The 23,545-nt window shown below is 44.6% G+C and overlaps 1 protein-coding gene and 63 non-coding genes across 64 annotated transcripts in view; 1 reads left to right on the plus strand and 63 right to left on the minus strand.

The window, feature by feature from the left end:
- LOC146134862 (dynein axonemal heavy chain 6-like) overlaps positions 1 to 21,305 on the plus strand; it is a 205,502-nt gene extending 184,197 nt beyond the window's left edge. Inside the window, exon 90 of the mRNA XM_083395693.1 lies at positions 19,926 to 21,305. Coding sequence (XP_083251819.1) covers positions 19,926 to 20,114 — 189 coding nt within the window. The 3' untranslated portion in view covers positions 20,115 to 21,305. The remainder of the gene's footprint in view (positions 1 to 19,925) is intronic.
- On the minus strand, positions 101 to 171 carry Trnag-gcc (transfer RNA glycine (anticodon GCC)). The gene has a single exon. It is a non-coding gene; the product is annotated as a tRNA-Gly (tRNA).
- Trnag-gcc (transfer RNA glycine (anticodon GCC)) lies at positions 240 to 310 on the minus strand. The gene has a single exon. It is a non-coding gene; the product is annotated as a tRNA-Gly (tRNA).
- On the minus strand, positions 379 to 449 carry Trnag-gcc (transfer RNA glycine (anticodon GCC)). Its single transcript has one exon. It is a non-coding gene; the product is annotated as a tRNA-Gly (tRNA).
- Positions 657 to 727, minus strand: Trnag-gcc (transfer RNA glycine (anticodon GCC)). Its single transcript has one exon. It is a non-coding gene; the product is annotated as a tRNA-Gly (tRNA).
- On the minus strand, positions 796 to 866 carry Trnag-gcc (transfer RNA glycine (anticodon GCC)). The gene has a single exon. It is a non-coding gene; the product is annotated as a tRNA-Gly (tRNA).
- On the minus strand, positions 935 to 1,005 carry Trnag-gcc (transfer RNA glycine (anticodon GCC)). The gene has a single exon. It is a non-coding gene; the product is annotated as a tRNA-Gly (tRNA).
- On the minus strand, positions 1,213 to 1,283 carry Trnag-acc (transfer RNA glycine (anticodon ACC)). Its single transcript has one exon. It is a non-coding gene; the product is annotated as a tRNA-Gly (tRNA).
- Trnag-gcc (transfer RNA glycine (anticodon GCC)) lies at positions 1,352 to 1,422 on the minus strand. Its single transcript has one exon. It is a non-coding gene; the product is annotated as a tRNA-Gly (tRNA).
- Positions 1,630 to 1,700, minus strand: Trnag-gcc (transfer RNA glycine (anticodon GCC)). Its single transcript has one exon. It is a non-coding gene; the product is annotated as a tRNA-Gly (tRNA).
- Positions 2,046 to 2,116, minus strand: Trnag-gcc (transfer RNA glycine (anticodon GCC)). Its single transcript has one exon. It is a non-coding gene; the product is annotated as a tRNA-Gly (tRNA).
- Positions 2,740 to 2,810, minus strand: Trnag-gcc (transfer RNA glycine (anticodon GCC)). Its single transcript has one exon. It is a non-coding gene; the product is annotated as a tRNA-Gly (tRNA).
- Positions 2,879 to 2,949, minus strand: Trnag-gcc (transfer RNA glycine (anticodon GCC)). The gene has a single exon. It is a non-coding gene; the product is annotated as a tRNA-Gly (tRNA).
- On the minus strand, positions 3,018 to 3,088 carry Trnag-gcc (transfer RNA glycine (anticodon GCC)). The gene has a single exon. It is a non-coding gene; the product is annotated as a tRNA-Gly (tRNA).
- Trnag-gcc (transfer RNA glycine (anticodon GCC)) lies at positions 4,130 to 4,200 on the minus strand. The gene has a single exon. It is a non-coding gene; the product is annotated as a tRNA-Gly (tRNA).
- On the minus strand, positions 4,964 to 5,034 carry Trnag-gcc (transfer RNA glycine (anticodon GCC)). Its single transcript has one exon. It is a non-coding gene; the product is annotated as a tRNA-Gly (tRNA).
- Positions 6,215 to 6,285, minus strand: Trnag-gcc (transfer RNA glycine (anticodon GCC)). Its single transcript has one exon. It is a non-coding gene; the product is annotated as a tRNA-Gly (tRNA).
- Trnag-gcc (transfer RNA glycine (anticodon GCC)) lies at positions 6,493 to 6,563 on the minus strand. The gene has a single exon. It is a non-coding gene; the product is annotated as a tRNA-Gly (tRNA).
- On the minus strand, positions 6,632 to 6,702 carry Trnag-gcc (transfer RNA glycine (anticodon GCC)). Its single transcript has one exon. It is a non-coding gene; the product is annotated as a tRNA-Gly (tRNA).
- On the minus strand, positions 6,910 to 6,980 carry Trnag-gcc (transfer RNA glycine (anticodon GCC)). Its single transcript has one exon. It is a non-coding gene; the product is annotated as a tRNA-Gly (tRNA).
- On the minus strand, positions 7,049 to 7,119 carry Trnag-gcc (transfer RNA glycine (anticodon GCC)). Its single transcript has one exon. It is a non-coding gene; the product is annotated as a tRNA-Gly (tRNA).
- Positions 7,743 to 7,813, minus strand: Trnag-gcc (transfer RNA glycine (anticodon GCC)). The gene has a single exon. It is a non-coding gene; the product is annotated as a tRNA-Gly (tRNA).
- On the minus strand, positions 7,882 to 7,952 carry Trnag-gcc (transfer RNA glycine (anticodon GCC)). Its single transcript has one exon. It is a non-coding gene; the product is annotated as a tRNA-Gly (tRNA).
- Positions 8,021 to 8,091, minus strand: Trnag-gcc (transfer RNA glycine (anticodon GCC)). The gene has a single exon. It is a non-coding gene; the product is annotated as a tRNA-Gly (tRNA).
- Trnag-gcc (transfer RNA glycine (anticodon GCC)) lies at positions 8,160 to 8,230 on the minus strand. Its single transcript has one exon. It is a non-coding gene; the product is annotated as a tRNA-Gly (tRNA).
- On the minus strand, positions 8,577 to 8,647 carry Trnag-gcc (transfer RNA glycine (anticodon GCC)). Its single transcript has one exon. It is a non-coding gene; the product is annotated as a tRNA-Gly (tRNA).
- Trnag-gcc (transfer RNA glycine (anticodon GCC)) lies at positions 8,854 to 8,924 on the minus strand. Its single transcript has one exon. It is a non-coding gene; the product is annotated as a tRNA-Gly (tRNA).
- Positions 8,993 to 9,063, minus strand: Trnag-gcc (transfer RNA glycine (anticodon GCC)). Its single transcript has one exon. It is a non-coding gene; the product is annotated as a tRNA-Gly (tRNA).
- Trnag-gcc (transfer RNA glycine (anticodon GCC)) lies at positions 9,132 to 9,202 on the minus strand. The gene has a single exon. It is a non-coding gene; the product is annotated as a tRNA-Gly (tRNA).
- On the minus strand, positions 9,410 to 9,480 carry Trnaa-ggc (transfer RNA alanine (anticodon GGC)). The gene has a single exon. It is a non-coding gene; the product is annotated as a tRNA-Ala (tRNA).
- Trnag-gcc (transfer RNA glycine (anticodon GCC)) lies at positions 9,687 to 9,757 on the minus strand. The gene has a single exon. It is a non-coding gene; the product is annotated as a tRNA-Gly (tRNA).
- Trnag-gcc (transfer RNA glycine (anticodon GCC)) lies at positions 10,104 to 10,174 on the minus strand. The gene has a single exon. It is a non-coding gene; the product is annotated as a tRNA-Gly (tRNA).
- On the minus strand, positions 10,382 to 10,452 carry Trnag-gcc (transfer RNA glycine (anticodon GCC)). The gene has a single exon. It is a non-coding gene; the product is annotated as a tRNA-Gly (tRNA).
- Trnag-gcc (transfer RNA glycine (anticodon GCC)) lies at positions 10,799 to 10,869 on the minus strand. Its single transcript has one exon. It is a non-coding gene; the product is annotated as a tRNA-Gly (tRNA).
- Trnag-gcc (transfer RNA glycine (anticodon GCC)) lies at positions 10,938 to 11,008 on the minus strand. The gene has a single exon. It is a non-coding gene; the product is annotated as a tRNA-Gly (tRNA).
- Trnag-gcc (transfer RNA glycine (anticodon GCC)) lies at positions 11,077 to 11,147 on the minus strand. Its single transcript has one exon. It is a non-coding gene; the product is annotated as a tRNA-Gly (tRNA).
- On the minus strand, positions 11,355 to 11,425 carry Trnaa-ggc (transfer RNA alanine (anticodon GGC)). Its single transcript has one exon. It is a non-coding gene; the product is annotated as a tRNA-Ala (tRNA).
- Positions 11,771 to 11,841, minus strand: Trnag-gcc (transfer RNA glycine (anticodon GCC)). The gene has a single exon. It is a non-coding gene; the product is annotated as a tRNA-Gly (tRNA).
- Positions 11,910 to 11,981, minus strand: Trnag-gcc (transfer RNA glycine (anticodon GCC)). The gene has a single exon. It is a non-coding gene; the product is annotated as a tRNA-Gly (tRNA).
- Trnag-gcc (transfer RNA glycine (anticodon GCC)) lies at positions 12,050 to 12,120 on the minus strand. The gene has a single exon. It is a non-coding gene; the product is annotated as a tRNA-Gly (tRNA).
- On the minus strand, positions 12,189 to 12,259 carry Trnag-gcc (transfer RNA glycine (anticodon GCC)). Its single transcript has one exon. It is a non-coding gene; the product is annotated as a tRNA-Gly (tRNA).
- On the minus strand, positions 12,328 to 12,398 carry Trnag-gcc (transfer RNA glycine (anticodon GCC)). The gene has a single exon. It is a non-coding gene; the product is annotated as a tRNA-Gly (tRNA).
- Positions 12,745 to 12,815, minus strand: Trnag-gcc (transfer RNA glycine (anticodon GCC)). Its single transcript has one exon. It is a non-coding gene; the product is annotated as a tRNA-Gly (tRNA).
- On the minus strand, positions 13,161 to 13,231 carry Trnag-gcc (transfer RNA glycine (anticodon GCC)). The gene has a single exon. It is a non-coding gene; the product is annotated as a tRNA-Gly (tRNA).
- Positions 13,300 to 13,370, minus strand: Trnag-gcc (transfer RNA glycine (anticodon GCC)). The gene has a single exon. It is a non-coding gene; the product is annotated as a tRNA-Gly (tRNA).
- Trnag-gcc (transfer RNA glycine (anticodon GCC)) lies at positions 13,439 to 13,509 on the minus strand. The gene has a single exon. It is a non-coding gene; the product is annotated as a tRNA-Gly (tRNA).
- On the minus strand, positions 13,822 to 13,892 carry Trnag-gcc (transfer RNA glycine (anticodon GCC)). Its single transcript has one exon. It is a non-coding gene; the product is annotated as a tRNA-Gly (tRNA).
- Positions 13,961 to 14,031, minus strand: Trnag-gcc (transfer RNA glycine (anticodon GCC)). Its single transcript has one exon. It is a non-coding gene; the product is annotated as a tRNA-Gly (tRNA).
- Positions 14,100 to 14,170, minus strand: Trnag-gcc (transfer RNA glycine (anticodon GCC)). The gene has a single exon. It is a non-coding gene; the product is annotated as a tRNA-Gly (tRNA).
- On the minus strand, positions 14,515 to 14,585 carry Trnag-gcc (transfer RNA glycine (anticodon GCC)). The gene has a single exon. It is a non-coding gene; the product is annotated as a tRNA-Gly (tRNA).
- On the minus strand, positions 14,654 to 14,724 carry Trnag-gcc (transfer RNA glycine (anticodon GCC)). The gene has a single exon. It is a non-coding gene; the product is annotated as a tRNA-Gly (tRNA).
- Trnag-gcc (transfer RNA glycine (anticodon GCC)) lies at positions 14,793 to 14,863 on the minus strand. Its single transcript has one exon. It is a non-coding gene; the product is annotated as a tRNA-Gly (tRNA).
- Positions 15,627 to 15,697, minus strand: Trnag-gcc (transfer RNA glycine (anticodon GCC)). Its single transcript has one exon. It is a non-coding gene; the product is annotated as a tRNA-Gly (tRNA).
- On the minus strand, positions 16,322 to 16,392 carry Trnag-gcc (transfer RNA glycine (anticodon GCC)). Its single transcript has one exon. It is a non-coding gene; the product is annotated as a tRNA-Gly (tRNA).
- On the minus strand, positions 16,878 to 16,948 carry Trnag-gcc (transfer RNA glycine (anticodon GCC)). The gene has a single exon. It is a non-coding gene; the product is annotated as a tRNA-Gly (tRNA).
- On the minus strand, positions 17,017 to 17,087 carry Trnag-gcc (transfer RNA glycine (anticodon GCC)). The gene has a single exon. It is a non-coding gene; the product is annotated as a tRNA-Gly (tRNA).
- On the minus strand, positions 17,156 to 17,226 carry Trnag-gcc (transfer RNA glycine (anticodon GCC)). Its single transcript has one exon. It is a non-coding gene; the product is annotated as a tRNA-Gly (tRNA).
- Positions 17,295 to 17,365, minus strand: Trnag-gcc (transfer RNA glycine (anticodon GCC)). The gene has a single exon. It is a non-coding gene; the product is annotated as a tRNA-Gly (tRNA).
- Trnag-gcc (transfer RNA glycine (anticodon GCC)) lies at positions 17,851 to 17,921 on the minus strand. Its single transcript has one exon. It is a non-coding gene; the product is annotated as a tRNA-Gly (tRNA).
- On the minus strand, positions 18,128 to 18,198 carry Trnag-gcc (transfer RNA glycine (anticodon GCC)). The gene has a single exon. It is a non-coding gene; the product is annotated as a tRNA-Gly (tRNA).
- On the minus strand, positions 18,685 to 18,755 carry Trnag-gcc (transfer RNA glycine (anticodon GCC)). The gene has a single exon. It is a non-coding gene; the product is annotated as a tRNA-Gly (tRNA).
- Positions 18,963 to 19,033, minus strand: Trnag-gcc (transfer RNA glycine (anticodon GCC)). The gene has a single exon. It is a non-coding gene; the product is annotated as a tRNA-Gly (tRNA).
- Positions 19,241 to 19,311, minus strand: Trnag-gcc (transfer RNA glycine (anticodon GCC)). The gene has a single exon. It is a non-coding gene; the product is annotated as a tRNA-Gly (tRNA).
- Trnag-gcc (transfer RNA glycine (anticodon GCC)) lies at positions 19,519 to 19,589 on the minus strand. Its single transcript has one exon. It is a non-coding gene; the product is annotated as a tRNA-Gly (tRNA).
- Positions 21,306 to 23,545: the final 2,240 nt, after the last annotated feature.

The following is a 23,545-nucleotide window of genomic DNA, read 5'->3' on the forward strand; positions in this document are numbered from 1 at the left end:
AGGCGAGGATTCTACCACTGAACCACCAATGCCCTTACGCTTTCGAAACGAACAAATTTAGTCGTGAAAGAGTTTTATTTCACCTAATTAATATAAAACTTGCATTGGCCGGGAATCGAACCCGGGCCCCCCGCGTGGCAGGCGAGGATTCTACCACTGAACCACCAATGCCCTTACGCTTTCGAAACGAACAAATTTAGTCTTAAAAGAGTTTTATTTCACCTAATTAATATAAAACTTGCATTGGCCGGGAATCGAACCCGGGCCCCCCGCGTGGCAGGCGAGGATTCTACCACTGAACCACCAATGCCCTTCCGCTTTCGAAACGAACAAATTTAGTCTTAAAAGAGTTTTATTTCACCTAATTAATATAAAACTTGCATTGGCCGGGAATCGAACCCGGGCCCCCCGCGTGGCAGGCGAGGATTCTACCACTGAACCACCAATGCCCTTACGCTTTCGAAACGAACAAATTTAGTCGTGAAAGAGTTTTATTTCGCCTAATTAATATAAAACTTGCATTGGCCGGGAATCGAACCCGGGCCCACCGCGTGGCAGGCGAGGATTCTACCACTGAACCACCAATGCCCTTACGCTTTCGAAACGAACAAATTTAGTCTTAAAAGAGTTCTATTTCACCTAATTAATATAAAACTTGCATTGGCCGGGAATCGAACCCGGGCCCCCCGCGTGGCAGGCGAGGATTCTACCACTGAACTACCAATGCCCTTACGCTTTCGAAACGAACAAATTTAGTCGTGAAAGAGTTTTATTTCACCTAATTAATATAAAACTTGCATTGGCCGGGAATCGAACCCGGGCCCCCCGCGTGGCAGGCGAGGATTCTACCACTGAACCACCAATGCCCTTACGCTTTCGAAACGAACAAATTTAGTCTTAAAAGAGTTTTATTTCACCTAATTAATATAAAACTTGCATTGGCCGGGAATCGAACCCGGGCCCCCCGCGTGGCAGGCGAGGATTCTACCACTGAACCACCAATGCCCTTACGCTTTCGAAACGAACAAATTTAGTCTTAAAAGAGTTTTATTTCACCTAATTAATATAAAACTTGCATTGGCCGGGAATCGAACCCGGGCCCCCCGCGTGGCAGGCGAGGATTCTACCACTGAAGCACCAATGCCCTTACGCTTTCGAAACGAACAAATTTAGTCTTAAAAGAGTTTTATTTCACCTAATTAATATAAAACTTGCATTGGCCGGGAATCGAACCCGGGCCCCCCGCGTGGTAGGCGAGGATTCTACCACTGAACCACCAATACCCTTACGCTTTCGAAACGAACAAATTTAGTCTTAAAAGAGTTTTATTTCACCTAATTAATATAAAACTTGCATTGGCCGGGAATCGAACCCGGGCCCCCCGCGTGGCAGGCGAGGATTCTACCACTGAACCACCAATGCCCTTACGCTTTCGAAACGAACAAATTTAGTCTTAAAAGAGTTTTATTTCACCTAATTAATATATAACTTGCATTGGCCGGGAATCGAACACGTGCCCCCCGCGTGGCAGGCGAGGATTCTACCACTGAACCACCAATGCCCTTACGCTTTCGTAACGAACAAATTTAGTCTTAAAAGAGTATTATTTCATCTAATTAATATAAAACTTGCATTGGCCGGGAATCGAACCCGGGCCCCCCGCGTGGCAGGCGAGGATTCTACCACTGAACCACCAATGCCCTTACGCTGTCGAAACGAACAAATTTAGTCTTAAAAGAGTTTTATTTCACCTAATTAATACAAAACCTGCATTGGCCGGGAATCGAACCCGGGCCCCCGCGTGGCAGGCGAGGATTCTACCACTGAACCACCAATGCCCTTACACTTTCGAAACGAACAAATTTAGTCGTAAAAGAGTTTTATTTCACCTAATTAATATAAAAATTGCATTGGCCGGGAATCGAACCCGGGCCCCCTGCGTGGCAGGCGAGAATTCTACCACTGAACCACCAATGCCCTTACGCTTTCGAAACGAACAAATTTAGTCGTGAAAGAGTTTTATTTCACCTAATTAATACAAAACCTGCATTGGCCGGGAATCGAACCCGGGCCCCCCGCGTGGCAGGCGAGGATTCTACCACTGAACCACCAATGCCCTTACGCTTTCGAAACGAACAAATTTAGTCGTGAAAGAGTTTTATTTCGCCTAATTAATATAAAACTTGCATTGGCCGGGAATCGAACCCGGGCCCACCGCGTGGCAGGCGAGGATTCTACCACTGAACCACCAATGCCCTTACGCTTTCGAAACGAACAAATTTAGTCTTAAAAGAGTTCTATTTCACCTAATTAATATAAAACTTGCATTGGCCGGGAATCGAACCCGGGCTCCCCGAGTGGCAGGCGAGGACTCTACCACTAAACCACGAATGCCCGTACTCTTTCGAAACGAACAAATTTAGTCTTAAAATAGTTTTATTTCACCTAATTACTATAAAACTTGCATTGGCCGGGAATCGAACCCGGGCCCCCGCGTGGCAGGCGAGGATTCTACCACTGAACCACCAATGCCCTTACGCTTTCGAAACGAACAAATTTAGTCGTAAAAGAGTTTTATTTCACCTAATTAATATAAAAATTGCATTGGCCGGGAATCGAAACCGGGCCCCCCGCGTGGCAGGCGAGGATTCTACCACTGAACCACCAATGCCCTTACGCTTTCGAAACGAACAAATTTAGTCGTGAAAGAGTTTTATTTCACCTAATTAATATAAAACTTGCATTGGCCGGGAATCGAACCCGGGCCCCCCGCGTGGCAGGCGAGGATTCTACCACTGAACCACCAATGCCCTTACGCTTTCGAAACGAACAAATTTAGTCTTAAAAGAGTTTTATTTCACCTAATTAATATAAAACTTGCATTGGCCGGGAATCGAACCCGGGCCCCCCGCGTGGCAGGCGAGGATTCTACCACTGAACCACCAATGCCCTTCCGCTTTCGAAACGAACAAATTTAGTCTTAAAAGAGTTTTATTTCACCTAATTAATATAAAACTTGCATTGGCCGGGAATCGAACCCGGGCCCCCCGCGTGGCAGGCGAGGATTCTACCACTGAACCACCAATGCCCTTACGCTTTCGAAACGAACAAATTTAGTCTTAAAAAAGTTTTATTTCACCTAATTAATATAAAACTTGCATTGGCCGGGAATCGAACCCGGGCCCCCCGCGTGGCGGGCGAGGATTCTATCACTGAACCACCAATGCCCTTACGCTTTCCAAACGAACAAATTTAGTCTTAAAAGAGTTTTATTTCACCTAATTAATATAAAACTTGCAATGGCCGGGAATCGAACCCGGGCCCCCCGCGTGGCAGGCGAGGATTCTACCACTGAACCACCAATGCCCTTACGCTTTCGAAGCGAACAAATTTAGTCTTTAAAGAGTTTTATTTCACCTAATTAATATAAAACTTGCATTGGCCGGGAATCGAACCCGGGCACCCCGCGTGGCAGGCGAGGATTCTACCACTGAACCACCAATGCCCTTACGCTTTCGAAACGAACAAATTTAATCTTAAAAGAGTTTTATTTCACCTAATTATTATAAAACTTGCATTGGCCGGGAATCGAACCCGAGCCCCCCGCGTGGCAGGCGAGGATTCTACCACTGAACCACCAATGCCCTTACGCTTTCGAAACGTACAAATTTAGTCTTCAAAGAGTTTTATTTCACCTAATTAATATAAAACTTGCATTCGCCGGGAATCGAACCCGGGCCCCCCGCGTGGCGGGCGAGGATTCTACCACTGAACCACCAATGCCCTTACGCTTTCGAAACGAACAAATTTAGTCGTAAAAGAGTTTTATTTCACCTAATTAATATAAAACTTGCATTGGCCGGGAATCGAACCCGGGCCCCCCGCGTGGCGGGCGAGGATTCTATCACTGAACCACCAATGCCCTTACGCTTTCCAAACGAACAAATTTAGTCTTAAAAGAGTTTTATTTCACCTAATTAATATAAAACTTGCAATGGCCGGGAATCGAACCCGGGCCCCCCGCGTGGCAGGCGAGGATTCTACCACTGAACCACCAATGCCCTTCCGCTTTCGAAACGAACAAATTTAGTCTTAAAAGAGTTTTATTTCACCTAATTAATATAAAACTTGCATTGGCCGGGAATCGAACCCGGGCCCCCCGCGTGGCAGGCGAGGATTCTACCACTGAACCACCAATGCCCTTACGCTTTCGAAACGAACAAATTTAGTCTTAAAAAAGTTTTATTTCACCTAATTAATATAAAACTTGCATTCGCCGGGAATCGAACCCTGGCCCCCCGCGTGGCGGGCGAGGATTCTACCACTGAACCACCAATGCCCTTACGCTTTCGAAACGAACAAATTTAATCTTAAAAGAGTTTTATTTCACCTAATTATTATAAAACTTGCATTGGCCGGGAATCGAACCCGAGCCCCCCGCGTGGCAGGCGAGGATTCTACCACTGAACCACCAATGCCCTTACGCTTTCGAAACGTACAAATTTAGTCTTCAAAGAGTTTTATTTCACCTAATTAATATAAAACTTGCATTCGCCGGGAATCGAACCCGGGCCCCCCGCGTGGCGGGCGAGGATTCTACCACTGAACCACCAATGCCCTTACGCTTTCGAAACGAACAAATTTAGTCGTAAAAGAGTTTTATTTCACCTAATTAATATAAAACTTGCATTGGCCGGGAATCGAACCCGGGCCCCCCGCGTGGCGGGCGAGGATTCTATCACTGAACCACCAATGCCCTTACGCTTTCCAAACGAACAAATTTAGTCTTAAAAGAGTTTTATTTCACCTAATTAATATAAAACTTGCAATGGCCGGGAATCGAACCCGGGCCCCCCGCGTGGCAGGCGAGGATTCTACCACTGAACCACCAATGCCCTTCCGCTTTCGAAACGAACAAATTTAGTCTTAAAAGAGTTTTATTTCACCTAATTAATATAAAACTTGCATTGGCCGGGAATCGAACCCGGGCCCCCCGCGTGGCAGGCGAGGATTCTACCACTGAACCACCAATGCCCTTACGCTTTCGAAACGAACAAATTTAGTCTTAAAAAAGTTTTATTTCACCTAATTAATATAAAACTTGCATTGGCCGGGAATCGAACCCGGGCCCCCCGCGTGGCGGGCGAGGATTCTATCACTGAACCACCAATGCCCTTACGCTTTCCAAACGAACAAATTTAGTCTTAAAAGAGTTTTATTTCACCTAATTAATATAAAACTTGCAATGGCCGGGAATCGAACCCGGGCCCCCCGCGTGGCAGGCGAGGATTCTACCACTGAACCACCAATGCCCTTAAGCTTTCGAAGCGAACAAATTTAGTCTTTAAAGAGTTTTATTTCACCTAATTAATATAAAACTTGCATTGGCCGGGAATCGAACCCGGGCACCCCGCGTGGCAGGCGAGGATTCTACCACTGAACCACCAATGCCCTTACGCTTTCGAAACGAACAAATTTAATCTTAAAAGAGTTTTATTTCACCTAATTATTATAAAACTTGCATTGGCCGGGAATCGAACCCGAGCCCCCCGCGTGGCAGGCGAGGATTCTACCACTGAACCACCAATGCCCTTACGCTTTCGAAACGTACAAATTTAGTCTTCAAAGAGTTTTATTTCACCTAATTAATATAAAACTTGCATTCGCCGGGAATCGAACCCGGGCCCCCCGCGTGGCGGGCGAGGATTCTACCACTGAACCACCAATGCCCTTACGCTTTCGAAACGAACAAATTTAGTCGTAAAAGAGTTTTATTTCACCTAATTAATATAAAACTTGCATTGGCCGGGAATCGAACCCGGGCCCCCCGCGTGGCGGGCGAGGATTCTATCACTGAACCACCAATGCCCTTACGCTTTCCAAACGAACAAATTTAGTCTTAAAAGAGTTTTATTTCACCTAATTAATATAAAACTTGCAATGGCCGGGAATCGAACCCGGGCCCCCCGCGTGGCAGGCGAGGATTCTACCACTGAACCACCAATGCCCTTACGCTTTCGAAGCGAACAAATTTAGTCTTTAAAGAGTTTTATTTCACCTAATTAATATAAAACTTGCATTGGCCGGGAATCGAACCCGGGCACCCCGCGTGGCAGGCGAGGATTCTACCACTGAACCACCAATGCCCTTACGCTTTCGAAACGAACAAATTTAATCTTAAAAGAGTTTTATTTCACCTAATTATTATAAAACTTGCATTGGCCGGGAATCGAACCCGGGCCCCCCGCGTGGCAGGCGAGGATTCTACCACTGAACCACCAATGCCCTTACGCTTTCGAAACGAACAAATTTAGTCTTAAAAGAGTTTTATTTCAGCTAATTATTATAAAACTTGCATTGGCCGGGAATCGAACCCGGGCCCCCCGCGTGGCAGGCTAGGATTCTACCACTGAAACACCAATGCCCTTACGCTTTCAAAACGAACAAATTTAGTCTTAAAAGAGTTTTATTTCACCTAATTAATATAAAACTTGCATTGGCCGGGAATCGAACCCGGGCCCCCCGCGTGGCAGGCGAGGATTCTACCACTGAACCACCAATGCCATTACGCTTTCGAAACGAACAAATTTAGTCTTAAAAGAGTTTTATTTCACCTAATTAATATAAAACTTGCATTGGCCGGGAATCGAACCCGGGCCCCCCGCGTGGCAGGCGAGGATTCTACCACTGAACCACCAATGCCCTTACGCTTTCGAAACGAACAAATTTAGTCTTAAAAGAGTTTTATTTCACCTAATCATTATAAAACTTGCATTGGCCGGGAATCGAACCCGGGCCCCCCGCGTGGCAGGCGAGGATTCTACCACTGAATCACCAATGCCCTTACGCTTTCGAAACGAACAAATTTAGTCTTAAAAGCGTTTTATTTCACCTAATTAATCTAAAACCTGCATTAGCCGGGAATCGAACCCGGGCCACCCGCGTGGCAGGCGAGGATTCTACCACTGAACCACCAATGCCCTTACGATTTCGAAACGAACAAATTTAGTCTTAAAAGAGTTTTATTTCACCTAATTAATCTAAAACCTGCATTGGCCGGGAATCGAACCCGGGCCCCCCGCGTGGCAGGCGAGGATTCTACCACTGAACCACCAATGCCCTTACGCTTTCGAGACGAACAAATTTAGTCTTAAAAGAGTTTTATTTCACCTAATTAATATAAAACTTGCATTGGCTGGGAATCGAACCCTGGCCCCCCGCGTGGCAGGGGAGGATTCTACCACTGAACCACCAATGCCCTTACGCTTTCGAGACGAACAAATTTAGTCTTAAAAGAGTTTTATTTCACCTAATTAATATAAAACTTTCATTGGCCGGGAATCGAACCCTGGCCTCCCGCGTGCCAGGCGAGGATTCTACCACTGAACCACCAATGCCCTTACGCTTTCGAAACGAACAAATTTAGTCTTAAAAGAGTTTTATTTCACCTAATTATTATAAAACTTGGATTGGCCGGGAATCGAACCCGGGCCCCCGCGTGGCAGGCGAGGATTCTACCAATGAACCACCAATGCCCTTACGCATTCGAAACGAACAAATTTAATCTTAAAAGAGTTTTATTCCACCTAATTAATATAAAACTTGCATTGGCCGGGAATCGAACCCGGGCCCCCCGCGTGGCAGGCGAAGATTCTACCACTGAACCACCAATGCCCTTACGCTGTCGAAACGAACAAATTTAGTTTTAAAAGAGTTTTATTTCACCTAATTAATACAAAACCTGCATTGGCCGGGAATCGAACCCGGGCCCCCCGCGTGGCAGGCGAGGATTCTACCACTGAACCACCAATGCCCTTACGCTGTCGAAACGAACAAATTTAGTCTTAAAAGAGTTTTATTTCAACTAATCAATATAAAACTTGCATTGGCCGGGAATCGAACCCGGGCCCCCCGCGTGGCAGGCGAGGATTCTACCACTGAACCACCAACGCCCTTACGCTTTCGAAACGAACAAATTTAGTCTTAAAAGAGTTTTATTTCACCTAATTAATATAAAACTTGCATTGGCCGGGAATCGAACCCGGGCCCCCCGCGTGGCAGGCGAGGATTCTACCACTGAACCACCAATGCCCTTACGCTTTCGAAACGAACAAATTTAGTCTTAAAAGAGTTTTATTTCACCTAATTAATATAAAACTTGCATTGGCCGGGAATCGAACCCGGGCCCCCCGCGTGGCAGGCGAGGATTCTACCACTGAACCACCAATGCCCTTACGCTTTCGAAACGAACAAATTTAGTCGTGAAAGAGTTTTATTTCACCTAATTAATATAAAACTTGCATTGGCCGGGAATCGAACCCGGGCCCACCGCGTGGCAGGCGAGGATTCTACCACTGAACCACCAATGCCCTTACGCTTTCGAAACGAACAAATTTAGTCGTGAAAGAGTTTTATTTCACCTACATAATATAAAACTTGCATTGGCCGGGAATCGAACCCGGGCCCACCGCGTGGCAGGCGAGGATTCTACCACTGAACCACCAATGCCCTTACGCTTTCGAAACGAACAAATTTAGTCTTAAAAGAGTTCTATTTCACCTAATTAATATAAAACTTGCATTGGCCGGGAATCGAACCCGGGCCCCCCGCGTGGCAGGCGAGGATTCTACCACTGAACCACCAATGCCCTTACGCTTTCGAAACGAACAAATTTAGTCTTAAAAGAGTTTTATTTCACCTAATTAATATAAAACTTGCATTGGCAGGGAATCGAACCCGGGCCCCCGCGTGGCAGGCGAGGATTCTACTACTGAACCACCAATGCCCTTACCCTTTCGAAACGAACAAATTTAGTCGTAAAAGAGTTTTATTTCACCTAATTAATATAAAAATTGCATTGGCCGGGAATCGAACCCGGGCCCCCCGCGTGGCAGGCGAGGATTCTACCACTGAACCACCAATGCCCTTACGCTTTCGAAACGAACAAATTTAGTCGTGAAAGAGTTTTATTTCACCTAATTAATATAAAACTTGCATTGGCCGGGAATCGAACCCGGGCCCCCCGCGTGGCAGGCGAGGATTCTACCACTGAACCACCAATGCCCTTACGCTTTCGAAAAGAACAAATTTAGTCTTAAAAGAGTTTTATTTCACCTAATTAATATAAAACTTGCATTGGCCGGGAATCGAACCCGGGCCCCCCGCGTGGCAGGCGAGGATTCTACCACTGAACCACCAATGCCCTTAAGCTTTCGAAACGAACAAATTTAGTCTTAAAAGAGTTTTATTTCACCTAATTAATATAAAACTTGCATTGGCCGGGAATCGAACCCTGGCCCCCCGCGTGGCAGGGGAGGATTCTACCACTGAACCACCAATGCCCTTACGCTTTCGAGACGAACAAATTTAGTCTTAAAAGAGTTTTATTTCACCTAATTAATATAAAACTTGCATTGGCCGGGAATCGAACCCTGGCCTCCCGCGTGCCAGGCGAGGATTCTACCACTGAACCACCAATGCCCTTACGCTTTCGAAACGAACAAATTTAGTCTTAAAAGAGTTTTATTTCACCTAATTATTATAAAACTTGCATTGGCCGGGAATCGAACCCGGGCCCCCGCGTGGCAGGCGAGGATTCTACCACTGAACCACCAATGCCCTTACGCATTCGAAACGAACAAATTTAATCTTAAAAGAGTTTTATTCCACCTAATTAATATAAAACTTGCATTGGCCGGGAATCGAACCCGGGCCCCCCGCGTGGCAGGCGAGGATTCTACCACTGAACCACCAATGCTCTTACGTTTTCGAAACGAACAAATTTAGTCTTAAAAGAGTTTTATTTCACCTAATTAATATAAAACTTGCATTGGCCGGGAATCGAACCCGGGCCCACCGCGTGGCAGGCGAGGATTCTACCACTGAACCACCAATGCCCTTACGCTTTCGAAACGAACAAATTTAGTCGTAAAAGAGTTTTATTTCACCTAATTAATATGAAACTTGGATTGGCCGGGAATCGAACCCGTGCCCCCCGTGTGGCAGGCGAGGATTCTACCACTGAACCAGCAATGCTCTTACGCTTTCGAAACGAACAAATTTAGTCTTAAAAGAGTTTTATTTCACCTAATTAATATAAAACTTGCATTGGCCGGGAATCGAACCCGGGCCCCCCGCGTGGCAGGCGAGGATTCTACCACTGAACCACCAATGCTCTTACGCTTTCGAAACGAACAAATTTAGTCTTAAAAGAGTTTTATTTCACCTAATTAATATGAAACTTGCATTGGCCGGGAATCGAACCCGTGCCCCCCGCGTGGCAGGCGAGGTTTCTACCACTGAACCACCAATGCTCTTACGTTTTCGAAACGAACAAATTTAGTCTTAAAAGAGTTTTATTTCACCTAATTAATATAAAACTTGCATTGGCCGGGAATCGAACCCGGGCCCCCCGCGTGGCAGGCGAGGATTCTACCACTGAACCACCAATGCTCTTACGTTTTCGAAACGAACAAATTTAGTCTTAAAAGAGTTTTATTTCACCTAATTAATATAAAACTTGCATTGGCCGGGAATCGAACCCGGGCCCACCGCGTGGCAGGCGAGGATTCTACCACTGAACCACCAATGCCCTTACGCTTTCGAAACGAACAAATTTAGTCGTGAAAGAGTTTTATTTCACCTACATAATATAAAACTTGCATTGGCCGGGAATCGAACCCGGGCCCACCGCGTGGCAGGCGAGGATTCTACCACTGAACCACCAATGCCCTTACGCTTTCGAAACGAACAAATTTAGTCTTAAAAGAGTTCTATTTCACCTAATTAATATAAAACTTGCATTGGCCGGGAATCGAACCCGGGCCCCCCGCGTGGCAGGCGAGGATTCTACCACTGAACCACCAATGCCCTTACGCTTTCGAAACGAACAAATTTAGTCGTAAAAGAGTTTTATTTCACCTAATTAATATAAAAATTGCATTGGCCGGGAATCGAACCCGGGCCCCCCGCGTGGCAGGCGAGGATTCTACCACTGAACCACCAATGCCCTTACGCTTTCGAAACGAACAAATTTAGTCTTAAAAGAGTTTTATTTCACCTAATCATTATAAAACTTGCATTGGCCGGGAATCGAACCCGGGCCCCCCGCGTGGCAGGCGAGGATTCTACCACTGAACCACCAATGCCCTTACGCTTTCGAAACGAACAAATTTAGTCTTAAAAGAGTTTTATTTCACCTAATTAATATAAAACTTGCATTGGCCGGGAATCGAACCCTGGCCCCCCGCGTGGCAGGGGAGGATTCTACCACTGAACCACCAATGCCCTTACGCTTTCGAGACGAACAAATTTAGTCTTAAAAGAGTTTTATTTCACCTAATTAATATAAAACTTGCATTGGCCGGGAATCGAACCCTGGCCTCCCGCGTGCCAGGCGAGGATTCTACCACTGAACCACCAATGCCCTTACGCTTTCGAAACGAACAAATTTAGTCTTAAAAGAGTTTTATTTCACCTAATTATTATAAAACTTGCATTGGCCGGGAATCGAACCCGGGCCCCCGCGTGGCAGGCGAGGATTCTACCACTGAACCACCAATGCCCTTACGCATTCGAAACGAACAAATTTAATCTTAAAAGAGTTTTATTCCACCTAATTAATATAAAACTTGCATTGGCCGGGAATCGAACCCGGGCCCCCCGCGTGGCAGGCGAAGATTCTACCACTGAACCACCAATGCCCTTACGCTGTCGAAACGAACAAATTTAGTTTTAAAAGAGTTTTATTTCACCTAATTAATACAAAACCTGCATTGGCCGGGAATCGAACCCGGGCCCCCCGCGTGGCAGGCGAGGATTCTACCACTGAACCACCAATGCCCTTACGCTGTCGAAACGAACAAATTTAGTCTTAAAAGAGTTTTATTTCAACTAATCAATATAAAACTTGCATTGGCCGGGAATCGAACCCGGGCCCCCCCGCGTGGCAGGCGAGGATTCTACCACTGAACCACCAACGCCCTTACGCTTTCGAAACGAACAAATTTAGTCTTAAAAGAGTTTTATTTCACCTAATTAATATAAAACTTGCATTGGCCGGGAATCGAACCCGGGCCGCCCGCGTGGCAGGCGAGGATTCTACCACTGAACCACCAATGCCCTTACGCTTTCGAAACGAACAAATTTAGTCTTAAAAGAGTTTTATTTCACCTAATTAATATAAAACTTGCATTGGCCGGGAATCGAACCCGGGCCCCCCGCGTGGCAGGCGAGGATTCTACCACTGAACCACCAATGCCCTTACGCTTTCGAAACGAACAAATTTAGTCTTAAAAGAGTTTTATTTCACCTAATTAATATAACACTTGCATTGGCCGGGAATCGAACCCGGGCCCCCCGCGTGGCAGGCGAGGATTCTACCACTGAACCACCAATGCCCTTACGCTTTCGAAACGAACAAATTTAGTCGTGAAAGAGTTTTATTTCACCTAATTAATATAAAACTTGCATTGGCCGGGAATCGAACCCGGGCCCACCGCGTGGCAGGCGAGGATTCTACCACTGAACCACCAATGCCCTTACGCTTTCGAAACGAACAAATTTAGTCGTGAAAGAGTTTTATTTCACCTACATAATATAAAACTTGCATTGGCCGGGAATCGAACCCGGGCCCACCGCGTGGCAGGCGAGGATTCTACCACTGAACCACCAATGCCCTTACGCTTTCGAAACGAACAAATTTAGTCTTAAAAGAGTTCTATTTCACCTAATTAATATAAAACTTGCATTGGCCGGGAATCGAACCCGGGCCCCCCGCGTGGCAGGCGAGGATTCTACCACTGAACCACCAATGCCCTTACGCTTTCGAAACGAACAAATTTAGTCTTAAAAGAGTTTTATTTCACCTAATTAATATAAAACTTGCATTGGCAGGGAATCGAACCCGGGCCCCCGCGTGGCAGGCGAGGATTCTACTACTGAACCACCAATGCCCTTACCCTTTCGAAACGAACAAATTTAGTCGTAAAAGAGTTTTATTTCACCTAATTAATATAAAAATTGCATTGGCCGGGAATCGAACCCGGGCACCCCGCGTGGCAGGCGAGGATTCTACCACTGAACCACCAATGCCCTTACGCTTTCGAAACGAACAAATTTAGTCGTGAAAGAGTTTTATTTCACCTAATTAATATAAAACTTGCATTGGCCGGGAATCGAACCCGGGCCCCCCGCGTGGCAGGCGAGGATTCTACCACTGAACCACCAATGCCCTTACGCTTTCGAAAAGAACAAATTTAGTCTTAAAAGAGTTTTATTTCACCTAATTAATATAAAACTTGCATTGGCCGGGAATCGAACCCGGGCCCCCCGCGTGGCAGGCGAGGATTCTACCACTGAACCACCAATGCCCTTACGCTTTCGAAACGAACAAATTTAGTCTTAAAAGAGTTTTATTTCACCTAATTAATATAAAACTTGCATTGGCCGGGAATCGAACCCGGGCCCCCCGCGTGGCAGGCGAGGATTCTACCACTGAACCACCAATGCCCTTACGCTTTCGAAACGAACAAATTTAGTCTTAAAAGAGTTTTATTTCACCTAATTAATATAAAACTTGCATTGGCCGGGAATCGAACCCGGGCCCCCCGCGTGGCAGGCGAGGATTCTACCACTGAACCACCAATACCCTTACGCTTTCGAAACGAACAAATTTAGTCACTTGCATTGGCCGGGAATCGAACCCGGGCCCCCCGCGTGGCAGGCGAGGATTCTACCACTGAACCACCAATACCCTTACGCTTTCGAAACGAACAAATTTAGTCTTAAAAGAGTTTTATTTCACCTAATTAATATAAAACTTGCATTGGCCGGGAATCGAACCCGGGCCCCCCGCGTGGCAGGCGAGGATTCTACCACTGAACCACCAATGCCCTTCCGCTTTCGAATCGAACAAATTTAGTCTTAAAAGAGTTTTATTTCACCTAATTAATATAAAACTTGCATTGGCCGGGAATCGAACCCGGGCCCCCCGCGTGGCAGGCGAGGATTCTACCACTGAACCACCAATGCCCTTACGCTTTCGTAACGAACAAATTTAGTCTTAAAAGAGTATTATTTCATCTAATTAATATAAAACTTGCATTGGCCGGGAATCGAACCCGGGCCCCCCGCGTGGCAGGCGAGGATTCTACCACTGAACCACCAATGCCCTTACGCTGTCGAAACGAACAAATTTAGTCTTAAAAGAGTTTTATTTCACCTAATTAATACAAAACCTGCATTGGCCGGGAATCGAACCCGGGCCCCCGCGTGGCAGACGAGGATTCTACCACTGAACCACCAATGCCCTTACCCTTTCGAAACGAACAAATTTAGTCTTAAAAGAGTTTTATTTCACCTAATTAATACAAAACCTGCATTGGCCGGGAATCGAACCCGGGCCCCCGCGTGGCAGACGAGGATTCTACCACTGAACCACCAATGCCCTTACCCTTCCGAAACGAACAAATTTAGTCGTAAAAGAGTTTTATTTCACCTAATTAATATAAAAATTGCATTGGCCGGGAATCGAACCCGGGCCCCCCGCGTGGCAGGCGAGGATTCTACCACTGAACCACCAATGCCCTTACGCTTTCGAAACGAACAAATTTAGTCGTAAAAGAGTTTTATTTCACCTAATTAATATAAAACTTGCATTGGCCGGGAATCGAACCCGGGCCCCCCGCGTGGCAGGCGAGGATTCTACCACTGAACCACCAATGCCCTTTCCCTTTCGAAACGAACAAATTTAGTCTTAAAAGAGTTTTATTTCACCTAATTAATATAAAACTTGCATTGGCCGGGAATCGAACCCGGGCCCCCCGCGTGGCAGGCGAGGATTCTACCACTGAACCACCAATGCCCTTACGCTTTCGAAACGAACAAATTTAGTCTTAAAAGAGTTTTATTTCACCTAATTAATATAAAACTTGCATTGGCCGGGAATCGAACCCGGGCCCCCGCGTGGCAGGCGAGGATTCTACCACTGAACCACGAATGCCCTTATCCTTCCGAAACGAACAAATTTAGTCGTAAAAGAGTTTTATTTCACCTAATTAATATAAAACTTGCATTGGCCGGGAATCGAACCCGGGCCACCCCGCGTGGCAGGCGAGGATTCTACCACTGAACCAGCAATGCCCTTACGCTTTCGAAACGAACAAATTTAGTCGTAAAAGAGTTTTATTTCACCTAATTAATATAAAACTTGCATTGGCCGGGAATCGAACCCGGGCCCCCCGCGTGGCGGGCGAGGATTCTATCACTGAACCACCAATGCCCTTACGCTTTCGAAACGAACAAATTTAGTCGTAAAAGAGTTTTATTTCACCTAATTAATATAAAACTTGCATTGGCCGGGAATCGAACCCGGGCCCCCCGCGTGGCGGGCGAGGATTCTATCACTGAACCACCAATGCCCTTACGCTTTCGAAACGAACAAATTTAGTCTTAAAAGAGTTTTATTTCACCTAATTAATATAAAACTTGCAATGGCCGGGAATCGAACCCGGGCCCCCCGCGTGGCAGGCGAGGATTCTACCACTGAACCACCAATGCCCTTACGCTTTCGAAGCGAACAAATTTAGTCTTTAAAGAGTTTTATTTCACCTAATTAATATAAAACTTGCATTGGCCGGGAATCGAACCCGGGCCCCCCGCGTGGCAGGCGAGGATTCTACCACTGAACCACCAATGCCCTTACGCTTTCGAAACGAACAAATTTAATCTTAAAAGAGTTTTATTTCACCTAATTATTATAAAACTTGCATTGGCCGGGAATCGAACCCGGGCCCCCCGCGTGGCAGGCGAGGATTCTATCACTGAACCACCAATGCCCTTACGCTTTCGAAACGAACAAATTTAGTCGTAAAAGAGTTTTATTTCACCTAATTAATATAAAACTTGCATTGGCCGGGAATCGAACCCGGGCCCCCCGCGTGGCGGGCGAGGATTCTATCACTGAACCACCAATGCCCTTACGCTTTCGAAACGAACAAATTTAGTCGTAAAAGAGTTTTATTTCACCTAATTAATATAAAACTTGCATTGGCCGGGAATCGAACCCGGGCCCCCCGCGTGGCGGGCGAGGATTCTATCACTGAACCACCAATGCCCTTACGCTTTCGAAACGAACAAATTTAGTCTTAAAAGAGTTTTATTTCACCTAATTAATATAAAACTTGCAATGGCCGGGAATCGAACCCGGGCCCCCCGCGTGGCAGGCGAGGATTCTACCACTGAACCACCAATGCCCTTACGCTTTCGAAGCGAACAAATTTAGTCTTTAAAGAGTTTTATTTCACCTAATTAATATAAAACTTGCATTGGCCGGGAATCGAACCCGGGCCCCCCGCGTGGCAGGCGAGGATTCTACCACTGAACCACCAATGCCCTTACGCTTTCGAAACGAACAAATTTAATCTTAAAAGAGTTTTATTTCACCTAATTATTATAAAACTTCCATTGGCCGGGAATCGAACCCGGGCCCCCCGCGTGGCAGGCGAGGATTCTACCACTGAACCACCAATGCCCTTACGCTTTCGAAACGAACAAATTTAGTCTTAAAAGAGTTTTATTTCACCTAATTAATATAAAACTTGCATTGGCCGGGAATCGAACCCGGGACCCCCGCGTGGCAGGCGATGATTCTAACACTGAACCACCAATGCCCTTACGCTTTCGAAACGAACAAATTTAGTCTTAAAAGAGTTTTATTTCACCTAATCATTATAAAACTTGCATTGGCCGGGAATCGAACCCGGGCCCCCCGCGTGGCAGGCAAGGATTCTACCACTGAACCACCAATGCCCTTACGCTTTCGAAACGAACAAATTTAGTCTTAAAAGAGTTTTATTTCACCTAATTAATATAAAACTTGCATTGGCCGGGAATCGAACCCGGGCCCCCCGCGTGGCAGGCGAGGATTCTACCACTGAACCACCAATGCCCTAACGCTTTCGAAACGAACAAATTTAGTCTTAAAAGAGTTTTATTTCACCTAATTAATCTAAAACCTGCATTGGCCGGGAATCGAACCCGGGCCCCCCGCGTGGCAGGCGAGGATTCTACCACTGAACCACCAATGCCCTAACGCTTTCGAAACGAACAAATTTAGTCTTAAAAGAGTTTTATTTCACCTAATTAATCTAAAACCTGCATTGGCCGGGAATCGAACCCGGGCCACCCGCGTGGCAGGCGAGGATTCTACCACTGAACCACCAATGCCCTTACGCTTTCGAAACGAACAAATTTAGTCTTAAAAGAGTTTTATTTCACCTAATTAATCTAAAACCTGCATTGGCCGGGAATCGAACCCGGGCCCCCCGCGTGGCAGGCGAGGATTCTACCACTGAACCACCAATGCCCTTACGCTTTCGAAACGAACAAATTTAGTCTTAAAAGAGTTTTATTTCACCTAATTAATATAAAACTTGCATTGGCCGGGAATCGAACCCTGGCCTCCCGCGTGGCAGGCGAGGATTCTACCACTGAACCACCAATACCCTTACGCTTTCGAGACGAACAAATTTAGTCTTAAAAGAGTTTTATTTCACCTAATTAATATAAAACTTGCATTGGCCGGGAATCGAACCCTGGCCTCCCGCGTGGCAGGCGAGGATTTTACCACTGAACCACCAATGCCCTTACGCTTTCGAAACGAACAAATTTAGTCTTAAAAGAGTTTTATTTCACCTAATTATTATAAAACTTGCATTGGCCGGGAATCGAACCCGGGCCCCCCGCGTGGCAGGCGAAGATTTTACCACTGAACCACCAATGCCCTTACGCTTTCGAAACGAACAAATTTAGTCTTAAAAGAGTTTTATTTCATCTAATTAATATAAAACTTGCATTGGCCGGGAATCGAACCCGGGCCCCCCGCGTGGCAGGCGAGGATTCTACCACTGAACCACCAATGCCCTTACGCTGTCGAAACGAACAAATTTAGTCTTAAAAGAGTTTTATTTCACCTAATTAATACAAAACCTGCATTGGCCGGGAATCGAACCCGGGCCCCCGCGTGGCAGGCGAGGATTCTACCACTGAACCACCAATGCCCTTACCCTTTCGAAACGAACAAATTTAGTCGTAAAAGAGTTTTATTTCACCTAATTAATATAAAACTTGCATTGGCCGGGAATCGAACCCGGGCCCCCCGCGTGGCAGGCGAGGATTCTACCACTGAACCACCAATGCCCTTACCCTTTCAAAACGAACAAATTTAGTCGTAAAAGAGTTTTATTTCACCTAATTAATATAAAACTTGCATTGGCCGGGAATCGAACACGGGCCCCCCCTCGTGGCAGGCGAGGTTTCTACCACTGAACCACCAATGCCCTTACGCTTTCGAAACGAACAAATTTAGTCTTAAAAGAGTTTTATTTCACCTAATTAATATAAAACTTGCATTGGCCGGGAATCGAACCCGGGCCCCCGCGTGGCAGGCTAGGATTCTACCACTGAACAACCAATGCCCTTACCCTTTCGAAACGAACAAATTTAGTCGTAAAAGAGTTTTATTTCACCTAATTAATATAAAACTTGCATTGGCCGGGAATCGAACCCGGGCCACCCCGCGTGGCAGGCGAGGATTCTACCACTGTACCAGCAATGCCCTTACGCTTTCGAAACGAACAAATTTAGTCGTAAAAGAGTTTTATTTCACCTAATTAATATAAAACTTGCATTGGCCGGGAATCGAACCCGGGCCCCCCGCGTGGCAGGCGAGGATTCTACCACTGAACCACCAATGCCCTTACGCTTTCGAAACGAACAAATTTAGTCGTGAAAGAGTTTTATTTCACCTAATTAATATAAAACTTGCATTGGCCGGGAATCGAACCCGGGCCCACCGCGTGGCAGGCGAGGATTCTACCACTGAACCACCAATGCCCTTACGCTTTCGAAACGAACAAATTTAGTCGTAAAAGAGTTTTATTTCACCTAATTAATATAAAACTTGCATTGGCCGGGAATCGAACCCGGGCCCCCCGCGTGGCAGGCGAGGATTCTACCACTGAACCACCAATGCTCTTACGCTTTCGAAACGAACAAATTTAGTCTTAAAAGAGTTTTATTTCACCTAATTAATATGAAACTTGGATTGGCCGGGAATCGAACCCGTGCCCCCCGTGTGGCAGGCGAGGATTCTACCACTGAACCAGCAATGCTCTTACGCTTTCGAAACGAACAAATTTAGTCTTAAAAGAGTTTTATTTCACCTAATTAATATAAAACTTGCATTGGCCGGGAATCGAACCCGGGCCCCCCGCGTGGCAGGCGAGGATTCTACCACTGAACCACCAATGCTCTTACGCTTTCGAAACGAACAAATTTAGTCTTAAAAGAGTTTTATTTCACCTAATTAATATGAAACTTGCATTGGCCGGGAATCGAACCCGTGCCCCCCGCGTGGCAGGCGAGGTTTCTACCACTGAACCACCAATGCTCTTACGTTTTCGAAACGAACAAATTTAGTCTTAAAAGAGTTTTATTTCACCTAATTAATATAAAACTTGCATTGGCCGGGAATCGAACCCGGGCCCCCCGCGTGGCAGGCGAGGATTCTACCACTGAACCACCAATGCCCTTACGCTTTCGAAACGAACAAATTTAGTCTTAAGAGAGTTTTATTTCACCTAATTAATATAAAACTTGGATTGGCCGGGAATCGAACCCGGCCGGCCGCGTGGCATTCGAGGATTCTACCACTGAACCACCAATGCCCTTACGCTTTCGAAACGAACCAATTTAGTCTTAAAAGAGTTTTATTTCACCTAATTAATATAAAAAAATCGAACACGGGGCCCCCCGCGTGGGCCCCCCGCGTGGCAAGCGAGGATTCTACCACAATTTTCTGTCAAACAAGTTTTTTTTACGATTCTACCATTGAACAAACTAAAACCCATCCATCGTTTATTCAGGAACTGGACTCGAAAAAGGTGTCCAAGGTATACCAGTGTCCACTGTACCGTACATCGCGCCGTGCTGGTGCCCTTTCGTCGACTGGACACTCAACCAACTTCGTGACCACAGTACTGCTGGACAGTGAGCTACATTCTGATCATTGGATACTTCGAGGAGCCGCATTGCTTTGCCAGCTTGACCAGTGAATTCCGCCAGCACCTAAACTGTGGTGTGTTAAAAAGATCCTTGTTGTGTTTATACGCCGTATGTACTTTTGTTTCATCAGCTCAGCGTTAAGTTTTCGGCTCTCTTTTTAAGTGTTGCAAACGATTTTTCTGTGGTATATTTTAAGGTTGCGTTTTACAGTTGTTAATTGATGGTTTAGCTATAAACCTTTTTTGTAGATCGGATTTAGCAAGCGTTAGTAATGTGCCTGACCAGTGAATTTCACCAACAATAACACCTGAACTGTGTTGTGTTTATACGATAGAGTGTACTTTTTGTTTCATTGGCTTAGTGTTAAGTTATCGATTTGGTCGTTATTAGGAGTTATTTACGTTTTGCCTGTGCTGTTTTGTAAGATGGTATTTAACCGTTGTTAATTGATAATTTAGCTGTGAACTTTATTGTAGTCCGGCTTTAGAGTTATTTTTTAAGCGTTAGTAACGTGTTCCTTGCTTTTTGTTTTGTATATCAATATGTAGGGAATTGATTTTTTTCCAAAATTCCGCCGTGTTACCTGTTTGACACATGTTCGTAGTTCTAGCTTTGTTTTGGATTCACAACATTGAGGTTACCTTTAAAATTACCTGTTTATTTCTTACCTATATATTTACTACGCTACGTTTTTTACCAGTGTTTGTATACTTTCCAACACTTGTGATTCTTGTCGAGATATCGTTTGGATTTCCGACTTGCAACATTTATTTCCATCAAACCTCCCGACATCAGTCTTTATCAAACTATTTGAGCTTCTAGCAGACTAATGAAATAACAAGATGTGTCCCGAAAATAAATTTTCGGCCCATATTATATAACATAGTAGCACACTTTTTACAAAACCCCAATAAAATAACTTGAAAAATCCCAATCGTCCTTATTACACGACAGGCCAGGCAACTTTAAATGTTGTCATTTTCTAATAAATTGTCTCACATGTTCACTTGCTTGTGTATTTTGATACGAAATCCAAAATTACCAAAAAGCTACCCCTAAATATCTCTGGAGGCACATATTTTGAGAATTAGTGCTGTATACATTGAGTAGCGTGTTAATGAAGGCGAACAATCTTCTATCGTTATTGATAAATGTCCTCAAAAAATGAATTTTGTCTTCTAATACATTTGTCATATATTTCTCTTAGGCATACGGCGTCGTCTGTAATTGTCAATCACATAAAGATTTTAGTTATAATGCCTTTCATAGTTATTGTACGAATTTAGAAAATACATTTTTGCGCACTTGTGCATAGGCCAGATTTGTATGTTAAATATATGAGGCTCTATCATTAATTGTTAGTTGTACTCTATTATTTTGTTATTTTGGAAAAACAAATTAGGCGACAGTAGCCTACATAGCTTAATGGAAAAATGTTAAAACATTTTTTTTAAATTTACTAGCTTACTCTCTCGTCGACCAATGCGCTATGGCAGGGGTGTCCAACAAGCGGCACGCGTGCCAAATGTGGCACGCGACCTAATAAAAAATGGCACGCAAGCCCTTCCCATTTTTGTATATGGTAGTTTGAAGAGAACATGCAACATCTATCAAAATTGGCCTGTCAATTAAATTATCCAGAGCAAGTCCTTCTCAATCAGCTTTGATGATACTAAATCATTTTACATCGTATGTATAGTAAGTGGTTGTGTGAATACTGATTTGGAAGTAAAAGTAATATTGTTTGATGGTATTTTTTTATTTTCATATTTATAAAAGTATTTGAGTCCCCTTTATAGCGATAAAGAAAAACGATTTCGCCAAGCGAAAAGTGAACTACTGGATAAGAAAAGCATGCTGCGGCGTTTTAGGAAAAATCTATAGGCTGAGCCCACTTGTACGTTTTGTGATTTTTCTATGAAAATCGCTAGAACAACGTGCCATATACGAAAAATACTACGAAACTTTGGCACGGGAAGAAGTTATAAGATAAAAAATGGCACGCCGGCATGTTTGAGTTGGACACCCCTGCGCTATGGCCTATAAGCTGCAACGAAACAAACATGAGTTTTCTTTTAGGTAAAATCTTTAGTCTCTTGAATTCTTGATTGATTCCTTGTGCACCACTGAGATGTTTTTGGCTTCATCATTTTGTCTGTTATTTTCGCCTACGAAAATTTTTATTTATTCCGTGCCTGTCCAACGACATGTAGAAAAGGGTTCGATGGCAACTCGCATGACAAACCTGGACGATGATATGAGGTGCTGCTGACACTTGCGATACTGGCCTAAGATTATGCATAGGTAACTGAAGCAAGTCCTTGTCGGAAAACTCTTAAAACACAACCGTGAATAACACGTTTGTATCAGTTCCAAAATGTGAGTACTTACGGCCCTACTTAGTAGCATAGTAGCTGTTTCAAACTCCATAATTATATACCATGAATTTGCACCCGTCTTCAAAAATTGCTGCTTTATATTAGATGTTGGCCCGCTATAGAATACTTATGTTCATTACATTCTGTTAGAGCAGTGGTTCCCAAACTGTGGTACGCGTACCACCGGTGTTACGCGAGAGTCTTTCAGGTGGTACGCGACTACGTATAAATCTGCGAAAACTTTTTAAAGCATATATGTATAAACTTGCGAAAACTTTCAACTTTTAAAACTTTCGGATTGGGTATTTGCAATGTTGCGTTTTAATTGCCTTTAATTTGAGATTTCGCACGTTTATGACGTAACACTTAGCTTGTTGAAGATAATAAAACGTTAATTTTTGGCTGGTTTAATATGTAAGTAGTAATAAACTGAAGAGCAGCAGTGTAGTATTGCCATATGTATAATGATATTTCAATCATATTAACTACTGTAATTTCTTTTAAAATAGAGGAATAGTGTGAGAATTTAATTTTGTTTAATTTAACTATACTAGGAACATGTCTAAACGAAAGTACAGCCAGACTTAGGCTACATAAACTACGGGTTTATAGCTATTGAACACAATAGAGAAGCTGTTCCGCAATATGTTGTTTGTATGAAGGCGCTTGCTAATTCAGCTATGAAACCAAGCATACTCCCGACGACATCTCAACCAGCTGGTCGCGAAAAAAACAACTACATCCATCGCATTAAAACTATTTGCTGTTTGCTTAATTTATGGCTTTTAAGTCTTCCTGGAATGATAGTTGTTAAACTCTAATACAGCTACATGCTCATTTTCTTATCTATATGCTAAAATAGGTATAGTTTGAGATATTCTAGTCAGATGTAACTTAGGTGGTACATGAACACTGTACAAAAGCTCAAAATGGTACGCGAGAAAAAAAGTTTGGGAAACACTGTGTTAGAGAGTTATCGACCGTGACTGAGCGATTTCCAAACACTGCGTAATTTTAAAAACAATTTTTTGAAGTTGTCGACTCATGCCTGCTAACGACATCTCAAAACCATTAGCCGTCCGCCAAAGACTCATTATTTAGTT

Source organism: Ascidiella aspersa, chromosome 8, assembly GCF_963924565.1.
Source record: "Ascidiella aspersa chromosome 8, kaAscAspe10.2, whole genome shotgun sequence".
NCBI lineage: Eukaryota > Metazoa > Chordata > Ascidiacea > Phlebobranchia > Ascidiidae > Ascidiella > Ascidiella aspersa.